General features: G+C 42.4%; 1 protein-coding gene across 3 annotated transcripts; it reads right to left on the reverse strand.

Moving 5' to 3' along the window:
- Positions 1 to 7,260: 7,260 nt before the first annotated feature.
- Cnpy2 (canopy FGF signaling regulator 2) lies at positions 7,261 to 10,903 on the reverse strand. Of its 3 annotated transcripts, none has more exons than XM_005006404.4 (6): positions 10,500 to 10,903; positions 9,818 to 9,928; positions 9,582 to 9,697; positions 8,040 to 8,243; positions 7,787 to 7,883; positions 7,261 to 7,426 (listed from the first exon to the last, which is right to left on the reverse strand). In XM_005006404.4, exons 2-6 carry the CDS (start codon positions 9,912 to 9,914, stop codon positions 7,383 to 7,385), a joined length of 558 nt encoding a protein of 185 aa, XP_005006461.1. In that variant the 5' UTR covers positions 9,915 to 9,928; positions 10,500 to 10,903; the 3' UTR covers positions 7,261 to 7,382. The 3 variants fall into 3 exon arrangements, with proteins under 3 accessions (XP_005006461.1, XP_005006462.2, XP_003476232.2); XM_005006405.4 differs by having other exon boundaries at positions 10,525 to 10,902; XM_003476184.5 differs by having other exon boundaries at positions 10,561 to 10,892.
- Between the last annotated feature and the right edge of the window lie 238 nt (positions 10,904 to 11,141).

Here is an 11,141-nt window from a genome sequence, read left to right on the forward strand (position 1 = left end):
AAGGGTGAACGATGTGTGGAGAGTTGGAGGTGGCTAAGGTTGTGCCTGAAAACTCAGTTAACTTCTTTAGATTTTTTCTTTGCCTTTAATACGTTTCGGGTTCTCCGAAGTGTAATGAAAGTGAAGCTCCAGGTAGGACTCGACCTTTGAAGGTCTTCGGGAACCAGACTGGTTAATGTAGTGTCACAGCAACCTATCGTTGTCGTCTCCTCCTGTCCCCTTAGCATACCTTTTTTATTTATTTATTTTGAGACAGGGTCTTACTGTATAGTTTAGACTGACTTTGAACTCACGGGGTAATGGGCTTGCTTCGAATTTGTGGAGATCCTCTGCTCCCAAGTGCAGACTTTCTGGAAGGACGTCTGGTTAATTCCTTCATGACTATGGAGGTGACATAGTGTGGAAAAGAAGGTATGATGCTAGAATTAGCTGGTTGGTGGAGTTTCTTTGAGGTCAGCAGAGGCCCTCGTATTGTAGATATTAACAACCCAATATGTACAAAAAAGCAAAAATAATAATCTGAATATCTAGGGCATTGTGAGGTGACCATTTTATGTTAATTTATTTTTGTTTTTGAGACAGGGTCTTGTTAGGTAGTTCATGCTGGTCTTGAACATGAATTTGCTACAGTGCTCTTGCCTCAGCCTCCTAAATGGTGGGATTACAGGTGTGTGCCACCATGACCAGCTCAATTGTCTTTAAAGCCAGGACATATTCAAATGTAAAAACACCCCTTTAGTATGATGCCTTTAATAACCTGTCAGATGCTCTGAATCCTGGACATTATTCTCACTGCTGATCCCCAGCCATAAAATCCCATGCAGCCAATCCACCTTGCATTTAGTCAAAAGACCAGAAGCTGCAGACCAACCCCTTATCCAGGATTAGGCATCAGGCACTTTCCTTTTGGGTCACCTCACTCAAATTAGTCCCCAGAGGGCTTCTGGACCACTTCTAATTGGCATCTTCTATACCTTTTTTTTCTTTCTGGAAACAAGGTCTCCCCAACTTAACTATATACCCAAAACTGGCCTCAAACTTGAGGCAGTCCTCGCGCCTCAGCTTTCTGGGTGCTGGAATTGCAAGGGTACTCTTACACTGAGCCGTCTCAAAGACCCATAGCACTAAAGTGATTTCCCCTATGCTCTAACTTTTCTGAGTATAACAAGACCTCAAGACTTTTGGACCTTCCTTAAGCCTGTTTTATCATTGGTGTAAGAATAAAAAGCTGACCCAAAGACCAGAGCACCTTATCTGCAAACTCCAAGGGAACAGTCCCTTTATCTCCCCATAGCAGTAATAAGGTTCATAAGATCTAGGATCTGTTTAAGCCAGGTTTGCACAGACCTCATTTTTAAAAAGTTTATAGGTTGGACTTCAAACAAGAGAAAGAAAGCTCTTACTTCCTCTTTCCAAGTTTTCTCACAGCCAGCTTCACACCTACCAATAGTCCTCTGGTGTGGGATACAGATAAGTACTTTGTTTCGTTTTGTTTTGTTTTTCATTTTTTAAGGCCAGGTCTTGCTATGTAGTTTAGGCTAGCTTTGAACTCACTATACAGTCTAGACTAGCATTGGAACTCACAATAATCCTCTTGCTTCACTCCCCTAAGTGCTGGAATTATAAATGTGTACCACCACACCCAGGTCAGATAAGTAGTTCTTACAAAAGAACTTCATTGGGCTGGGGATTCAGCTCAGCAGCATAAGCGCCTGCTTTGCAAGTGTGCAGTCCTGAGTTTGATCCCCAGTACCAAAAAACAAAAAAATAGGGCTGGGGATTTAGCTCAGTGGCATAAGTGCCTGCCTGGCAAGCACAAGGTCATGAGTTCGATCCCCAGTACTGCAAAATAAATAAATAAATAAAAGAACTGGGGCTGGGGATTTAGCTCAGCATAAGTACCTGCCTTGCAAGTGTGTGGTCGTGAGTTCGATCCCCGGTACCAATAAAAAAAGAAAGACAAAAAAAAAAAAAAAAAAAAATTAAAAAGAGCTTCATAAAGAGAAGCCATGTAAAGCCCCAGAGCAGTACTAACCTCAGTTATCTTGGTAATTTCAAAGCTCCACTGATCAATATATGCTCCTAATTTAGCATCTCATAGATTATTTCCTCATAACCCTAGAATAGTCTAAGCTGGTTCCTAGCTTCTGATTAATCATTCACACGGACTAACAGCAAATCAAAGAGCTGAACTTCAGTGCCCGAGACAAGAGATATTCTCAGAATAAATCTACCAAAGAGACAATTATTGGATATCCATAAATGTAACTTATTTTGGAGTTTTAACAAAAGTGTGGGTGGGGAACAGTAATGTTCTAGGTCCTTTGACATAGGATCCTGGAGCCTCGTGTCAAGAGGACTTTAAACATGTTTTGAGGGGCCAGCGAGTTAAATCAGCGGCTCAAGTGCTTGTATGGTAAGCATGAGGTCATGAGTTTGATCCCCAGTACCAAAAAAATACAGAATTCCAGTAAACATGTTTTGAGCCTGGCATGGTGGCACATTCCTGTAATCCCAGCACTTGGGAGGCTAAGGAAGGAGGATCACAGAGGTTGAAGGCAGTCTTGGCTACACAGTGAGTTCAAGGCCAGCCTGGACTACATAGCAAGACCCTGTCTGAAAAAAAAACATGTCTTAGAGTTGTCTAATCTGACATCCACTGCTACAAGACTAGTGAGAAAGTCCAGGGATTAAAGAGGCTAAATGTGATCTTGCAGAAGCTGGTTTAGGTCTTTCAGTGATAGAGATTCAATTTAGGACCTTAGTACTGATGTATATCCCTAACTCTTTTTATATTTTGAGACAGGGTCTTGCTAAATTGCTGGTTACTCAGGCTGGACTCAAATTTGTAATCCTGCTGCTTAGCTTCCAGAATTCTAGATTACAAGCATGAGCCACCACACCTAGGTTTTTTTGGCAGGGTTGGGGAAGCAATGCAATGAAAGGAAGGCTCCTAGATGCTAGGGAGGCCTTCTACTTCTGGAATGCATCAGTGGAGTACTCCAAATCTCTTTTTGAACATATCTAGGGTTGGGGGAGATGGAAAGTTAAAGAGATTGACTGAGTGCAGTAGTGCACACCTGTAATCTCAGTTCTCAGAAGGCTAAGGCAGCAGGATCTCAATTTCATTGCCAACTTGGGCTATATAGGGAGTTCAAGGCCTGGACTATAGAATTCTAGATTACAAGCATGAGCCACCACACCTAGGTTTTTTTGGCAGGGTTGATGATAAGGAATGATACCTGTCCAAGGAAAAGGAGAAAGAGGAGAAAAACTGATTGAAACTGGTATGAATAAAGCAGCAAAGTGAGCTCTAGATTTAATTCTGTGTACCAGAATTGGGAACAGAAAGCTGAGCACTGCGATCATGACCTTGGGAGGACTTCTTTAAAACAGATAGGGCAAGTGGTGCCCCCTAGTGGCCAAGAACAAGTCAGAGAATGCTGCCTAAATATAACAAATTACCTACCATGGCTAAACCAAATTTCTGCATTTAATAGATAGTATCTAACATGCACTGAGCGCTTACTACTTCCACTTATCTAACTATGTACAGACAACAATTCTAGTCCTCACAACTCTAAACTCTTAGCTAATAGTATCTCTAAAGAAGAAATCAAGCATGGTGGTACACACCTGTAATCCCAACAGTCAGGAGGGAAGACAAGGATTGCTGGAATTTTAAGACCATGTTAGGCTACATAGCTGAACTGGTCAGATTAATCTTAGCCTCCAAAATCTTTCTAAACTACCACAATTCATTCTGGTTTTGAGAGGTCTCACTATAGTCCAGGCTGGTCTCAAACACATCAACCTTCCTGCCTTAGCCTCTTGAATGCTAGGACTACAGGTATGCACCACCATGCCTGGCCCAAGATTTATTATTTGAATGTTTATGAATTATTAGCTGCAACTCAATATGGGGCTTTTTTTTTTTTTTTTTTACTTTCTGGTGCTCTGCATTGAACCCAGGGCTTCATGCATGCTAGGCAAGCACTCTACAGGGTCAGTCACATTCCCAACCCCAAGAGCATTTTTAGGTCATTATCAACTGTCTCCTAGAGACATCAGCACAATGTGTTCTAATAGATATTGAAAAAGATAAGGAATGATACAGTCTAACTCATCAGTAAAACCTTTGTATACCCATAACTGAAATTAGTGACAATTCCTCCCTGTCCCAATACATAAAGATAGGACAAATACTTAGCTAAAATGACCAAGAACAGTAATAAGGATTTTATTTATTTATTCATTTATTGGTACTGGAGATTGAATCCAAGGCCTCGTACATGCTAGCCAAGTGTTTCACAACTGAGCTACATCTAAAGCCTTAAGTATTTTGTTTTGAAAGGGGTCTTGCTATATTGCCCAAATTGGTGTCAAACTCCTGACCATGAGCAATCTCCCCTCACCTGACCACGAGCAATCTCGCCTCACCTTCCTGAATAGTTACACCTTGCTGTAAAAGGGTTTTTCTTTTCTTTTTTTTTTTTTTTTTTTTTTTTTTGGAGGAAGAGGAAGGGTATTGGGATTCAACCTGGGGCCTTCAAGTTGAGCTATGCCCACCACCCATTTTTGTTTTTAAATTTTGAAATGGGGTCTCACTAAGTCATTAAATTGCCCAGGCTAGACTCCAATTTTCCATTCTCTTGCCTCAACTTCTCAACTAGGATTATAGGAATGTGCTGCCATACCTGATTTAAAATAGGTTTTGTATTTTTTTTTTTTTTCTCTTGTCTTTTTATGACAACATTTCCCTATGCAGCTCAGGCCAGCCTCCAACTTGCAGTGATTCTCCTGCCTCTGCCTCCCAGTGCTGGGATTACAGATGTGTAAAATAATGCCTGGCTTGGGGCTGGGGATTTAGCTCAGCGGCATAAGCACCTGCCTTGCAAGCAGGCAGTCGTGAGTTCGATCCCTGGTACCGATAAAAACGAAAAAGACAAAAAAAAAAAAAAAAAATAATGCCTGGCTAAAATGGGTTTCTTATGGTGATAGGGCTATAATGTTTCCCACTGATTATTAGAATTAGGTGGCATGTATTCAAACATGGAGTTTTCAAACAGATTTTAGAAGTACTACTTTACACAGTTACTACAAGCAAACAACATGGAGACTCTATAAACTCTCTATATAGAGTCAAGTATAGCAGAAAGACCACTGGTTTAGGATTAAGATGATGACTGTTTATGGATCCTGACTGACGAGCAAAACACTTAACCTCTCTGAGCTTAGCTTGTGTATCTATAAAAATAGGAATAACATTGATTCCTTAAGAGTAGTAAAGAGTAAATGAAAATATACAAGTGCTTGTTATATGAATATTCAATAGGTATATTGGTTCCTATTCCCTAACTACTCATCCATATTTTATCTTTTTGCTATACTGTAGCTTGAACTCAGGACCCTGCACATGGTAGGCAAACAGTCTGCCACTGAACTATATCCAAAACACTCCACTTTTTTTTTTCTTTTTTCTTGTTTTGAGGCAAAACCTTGCTAAATTGCCCAAACTAGCCTCAAACAAGCAGTCCTCTGACCCAGCCTTCCAAGTGCTGGATTACAAATATGTGCTACCACACTCAGCTATGAACCCTCTTTAATAGCAAAAATCCTGTAGAAGTGTTTTTATTTGTGGGGTTTTTTGTTTTAATTTTTTGCAGTACTGGGGATTGAATCAGGGCTTTTGTACTAAGTCAAATCCCTAGGCCTAACACTTTGCCCTTTTGTTGAAACAAGAGTTTGTTAAAATTGCTACACTGTCCAAACTGGACTGGAATTTGAGATACTCCTGTGTTAGACACCCAGGAATTATAGACATGTACCACCATTCCCATCTCTAAAAATTATTTTTAAGGGCTAGATTTTTTTTTTTTATCAGAGCATGGTATAACATGCCTATAATCCCAGCACTTGGGAGGCTGAGGCAGGAGAACCACTTTGGTTCCAGGCCAACCTGAACTGACAGCCTGTCTCAGAAAATTCAAAATATAAATAAAATAAAACGAAGGACAAGATTTTTAGTTTGGAGATGGGTTATACTATGTTGCCTAGGATGGTCTCAAATTCATGGCTTCAAATGATCCTCCCAGGTAGCTGGAACTGGAACTGGCATGGGCCAGTGTGGCTAGAGAACTAGATTTTGATTTAATTTTCCTAGTTTTCACAGGGACTTCACTTAATATTATCTTTGTAAATGTTTAAATTTTTTTTAAATTTTTTTTTTTTTTGGTCTTTTTTCATTTTTATTGGTACTGGGGATCAAACTCACGACTGCCTGCTTGCAAGGCAGGTGCTTATGCCGCTGAGCTAAATCTCAGCCCCCTAAATGTTTAAATTTTAACATTTTACTGACAAGCTAATTTAAAAAGCATCTAAAGATTAAAATATAGCTGGGCATGGTGATGTGTCCCTATAATCCCAGCATTTGGGAGGCAAGAGGATCATTGTGAGTTCAAAGCCAGCCTGGGCTGCATAGTGAGCTCAAGGCCCACCTGAACTACATAGCAAGACCCTGTCCCAACCACCCCTCACAAAAAAAAGTTTACAAAGATTTTTATGCCTATGCCCTGTACATACAAAGGGCGTGGGGGAGGATTTGTAGCCCACGGACAATACCTAGTGATGTTCACATCAAACCTAAAAGTTAGGCTAGGAAGCAAGGCCTTTCATTAAATAACATTCTTACCTCATCTGTCCCTATCCGATAAAGCCCTTAATTTTCAGCTGAGTTGTTCTCATCCATTTTCCCCTTCCTGTCTCTGTTCTGGTCCCTCCATCTGGAAGGGCAGGAAGGAAGAATAATAAATGTCCATTATTTCTTTCAAGACCAAACCCTGACTATATGTGTGTATGTGCATGTTTGCAGGATTTAACCTAGGGCCTTGTACATGCTAGGCAAGTGCTCTACAACTAAACTATATCCTTAGCCCTCCCTGTCTTTGTTTTATCAGCATAAATACAGGAATTTGTACAATTCTATACTACCACCACTTACTTAGGTTCCCCTAATTGTTCAAAGATGTTTCTCATTTCTCCATAATGGGACTGTATCCATATTGCATTGAGTATACACTAAATGTGTATCTGTTTTATAAGTGCAGTGGAATCTAATAAGGTAATATTAATTATTCAGGCCCCTTCTAACTTTGTACCAATCCCATACTCTTCCTTCCCCTTGATTTTCTTGCCTGTATGCAGTCCACTATCTTCAAGCTTAATGTAAGGGCTGATGCTGGTCATGAAAAGATAACACAGTTTGTTCTTTTGGTTTCATATTTTTTCAGTTCATTTCCATAAAAACATAATATAAAAGGCAATGCCACCATCTTCCCCTCCTGGGGGTGATCCATCAAGACAGTCTGGGCTGCTCCAGTGGTTCACAGCTCATCATGAGATATGTGCAGGGCATGGTCACATAGATCTGCAAATAGTACATAACAATTTGATGAAAAATACCACTCTCACACTGATATATGCCACTATCAAGAAAAACATCAAATCAAATTTGCACATACACCTAGCACTTTTTTTAAGTCATAGAGGCCACCACCATTTTCAAAGCATATACATATAACAAAATAGCCCTATCGCTTCTCACTTGTATCTTCAGTCCACAAATTCTAATAGCTGGCAGGATGATAATGTAGAGGAACAATCCAAGTTGGAAGAAAAGAAAGGGGAATGGAAGCCAACTTGAATTAATTTCAGGGGACTTTGAGGATGAGAAATGTGTCAGTTCCATAGGGCTATAAGAACAGGAGATAAAGTTGGAGTAGCTTACCTGTTCGTTTACTGCAAAGTTTGTCTTTAACATTGTCAGCCTCTCGAGAAAAGAATTCAATAAGTTCATCCTCATATTCCTCCACGATGCTTTCACACTGCCAACCCAAGGACAAGCGTGTGAGACCAGGCAGCAAGAACAGGCCTTAGACCCGAACCTCCAGAAAGGGTGACAACACTGAACCAGTCCTCTACTTGGGCTCTCCAACAGCCTCCCTACTTTCCAAAAACAGCTACCTTTTCCCACAGCTTACCGCAAACTTGAGGGTGCCACTGATATCTGAATCAATTCGGATGCCCTGTAGGTCCAGTTCACTGGATTCTCCATTCCGGCTCACAACACGTACATAGTTCTTACGATGGGTGGAAGGGTCAATCTGTTCTCCATACTCCTTCATTCGGTCACATACTTCCTCTAGCAGCTCTGTGAGGTGGGCCTCTGAGCGAGCATAAGGTACCTAGAAATGGCCTCAACCTTGGGTCACTCTCTTCTACCTGATACATTAGTAATTTATGTCCTTACTTGCCCTTCCAAATCTGACTCAACCAGCCTACTTTATTTGGTATTGGGAATCTAACTCAGGACCTCACACTTGCCAGGTAGGCCCTGTGCTATATCCCCAGCCAACTAACCTATTTTAAAATGCCTTTTCTAATTAAAAGTAGCATGATATTATTTATTAGCATAAATATTATTTATTTTTATAGTTTAAGTGCTTTAAAAGACAGATACCAGGGATGTAGCTCAGTGGCACAGTGCCTGCCTGGCAAGCATTAAGGTCCTGAGTTTGATTTCCAGTACCAACAAAAAACAAAACATAAATAGATGCTGGGTATGATGGCATCTATAATCCTAGTACTTGGGATGCTGAGGTAGGATTACCACAAGCCTGAAATACATAGCAGGACCCTGTCTCAAAAAAACAACCCAAGAAATAGGACAAGTGTCATTACCCCCAAAGTATAGGTAAGCAGAGACCTCTGATTAGTTCTAATCAATGCTCTTTTTTTTCCCCTTCCATACAGGGGGTTTAACCCAGGTACCTTTCACATGCTCGGCAAATGTTCTATCACTGAGTTACATTTTCATCCCTTTTCGGACAGAGTCTTACTAAATTGCCCAGGCAGGCCTCAAATTTGAGATCTTTCTCTCTCAGCCTCCCAAGTAGATGGTATTATAGGTGTGTCTCACTATGCTTGGTTAAGACTTTTATTCTTTTTTGAATGAATGTTTATATGCATACATACACAGTGCTATAGTGAAACATGAATCATATGGATTAGCGATATAGAGAATGGCTGATCAGGGCTCCCTGTCTGCTAATAATTTCTATAGCAGAAACGAGTATTAACCTTTGGAATACATGGGAGGCTTAGGCAGGAGGAACACTGTGTGAGGCCAGTCTAGGTTACATAGTGAGTTCAAGGCCAGCCTGCAATACTTGTGAAACCCTATTTCAAAAAATAGTAATAGGAGTCTGGAACTAGGAAGCAAGTATATAGCATATAAGCTTCCAGCCTTTTCCAAATGAGACAGAGCCAAATCTTTTTTTTGTTTTGTTTTCTTTTTTTTTTTTTTGTCTTTTTCCTTTTTATCGGTACCAGGGATTGAACTCACAACTGCCTGCTTGCAAGGCAGGCGCTTATGCTGCTGAGCTAAATCCCCAGCCCTTAGAGTCAAATCTTTTAGATCCGTCTCAGGATCTGTTTTCTTCATTTTTTAAATCAAGGTCTTTCTTGAATTCTCCTTCAAAGCCAGAGTGAGTTACTTTACTTGGGGGAACAGTAACAGTTACCTCTACCACTGACTGGCTGCCATCTGGATTGATCCGGAAAGATCCCATCTGAATGGTCTTCTTGGGATCCACCTGGGCAATTTCCCACTCTAGTTCATCCACTAGAGCCCTGCAAGCTGGGGCGAGGAGACAGAATTGGGGGGTGAAAATGGGGATAGGAGAACAAGTTCAAAGCAGAGATTTCCATTCATCTTTCTCCCATACCTTTGCTTCCTCCCTTCTTTTTATGCCTTTACCTCCACAGTGTAGATCCTGACTCCTTCGAGCCCAGACAGTTCCCAGGAGGGCCCCCAGAAGCAGGGCCAGCCAACCCCAGCTTTTCATCTTTAGCATATAACTCGCTCCACCTGAGTTTATTTTATTGGGAATAAAATATATATGATGAGTGGACTCTGTTTTTCTTTGCCCCCTCTCCCATTCCCCGCCACCTCCACTGCAGGCCTTCAAAGGCCTCAGTGTAGTTCTGACTACTTTCCAGGAAATGGTCAGGACACAACAAGGTCCCTCTGTGCCAGCGCTTGCAGGTCCCATTTTCCTAGATCGTGAATGGGAGAACGAGCTCAGAACTGGGGACTCTGTTCCAGAAACCACGCCGCCAGGTGAGGCCCTAAACGTTGGCACGTTAGCACTGTACCCAGAGGGCTCAAAGGGCTATGTGGCAGCTACAGACCTCACACTGACAGTGATGCCAGGCCCAAGAGGGCTACCAGTAAGGAGTCTTCAGTCAGGTCAGAAAGCGGGTGAGGCCTCTCAAGACTTGGGCCTATCTGGGCCCAACACACAAGATTCCTGTATCCCCACCTCCAACCTCTACGACTGCTTGTGTAGACCAGCCCTTTCCAAGGCTCCGCCATAGCTTTCGCTCGGGTCCATCCCACCGCTCGGGCACCCCGCAATCCAGCCGCCCGCGCCTCCCACCTCTGCTCGCTCTCAGGGCCTTTACCCCTGCGAAGGCACGCAAAGACTGCCAGACTCTCACTTTGGCCTCGGTGGCTTTCGAGTCTAAAACCTGGCTGCAGGGGAGCAGGTCTGTCTGGGCTTCTTGAAAGCAGAATACTTCGGCACTTTCCAGACTCCAAACGCCCGGGGAGCCACCGAAAACGGATCCGAATACCTAAAGGTAAACCTGAAACTCGGTGGTGCAAACCCCCTACGGTGACTGACCCCGAGCCCGCCCCTCCAAACTCTCGCGCGAACAGGCAGCCAGGACCCCGCCGCCGACCGCAGGACGGATACATGCGTGGCGAACAGATCCACGTGACCACCAGGCTTCTGCCGACTAGTAACCTCAAGTGGAGACCGAGGCGCCCATGGTTTATGGGGTCGGCTTTGGGGGGTGTATTGCGACAGCCGAAGAACCTTGAAAAACAAAGGTGCGCTGCTAGCCAGCCAAGAATTCTCTACATATAAGAAACTACATCTCCCAGGAAGCAGTGCGGCACCACAATGATCCTATCAGTAGCTACAGGTTTAAAGATACAGTGGGATTTGTAGTTCTTCATTTTACTTGCTTAATGAAACCGTACCACAGGTCCTCGACGATTTTAGGATACTACACAC

This window comes from Cavia porcellus, unplaced genomic scaffold, assembly GCF_034190915.1.
Source record: "Cavia porcellus strain 051 isolate PalLab524CR breed Dunkin Hartley unplaced genomic scaffold, mCavPor4.1 scaffold_8, whole genome shotgun sequence".
In the NCBI taxonomy this organism is placed as follows: domain Eukaryota; kingdom Metazoa; phylum Chordata; class Mammalia; order Rodentia; family Caviidae; genus Cavia; species Cavia porcellus.

Coding starts and splice junctions, on each gene's coding strand:
- Cnpy2 (XM_005006405.4), bottom strand. CDS start 10,819: ATGTATCCGTCCTGCGGTCGGCGGCGGGGTCCTGGCTGCCTGTTCGCG. Junction 9,698..9,817: donor TCAGGATCTACACTGTGGAG/GTAAAGGCATAA, acceptor TCCTCGCCCCAG/CTTGCAGGGCTCTAGTGGAT. Junction 8,244..9,581: donor GCAGCCAGTCAGTGGTAGAG/GTAACTGTTACT, acceptor GGCCATTTCTAG/GTACCTTATGCTCGCTCAGA.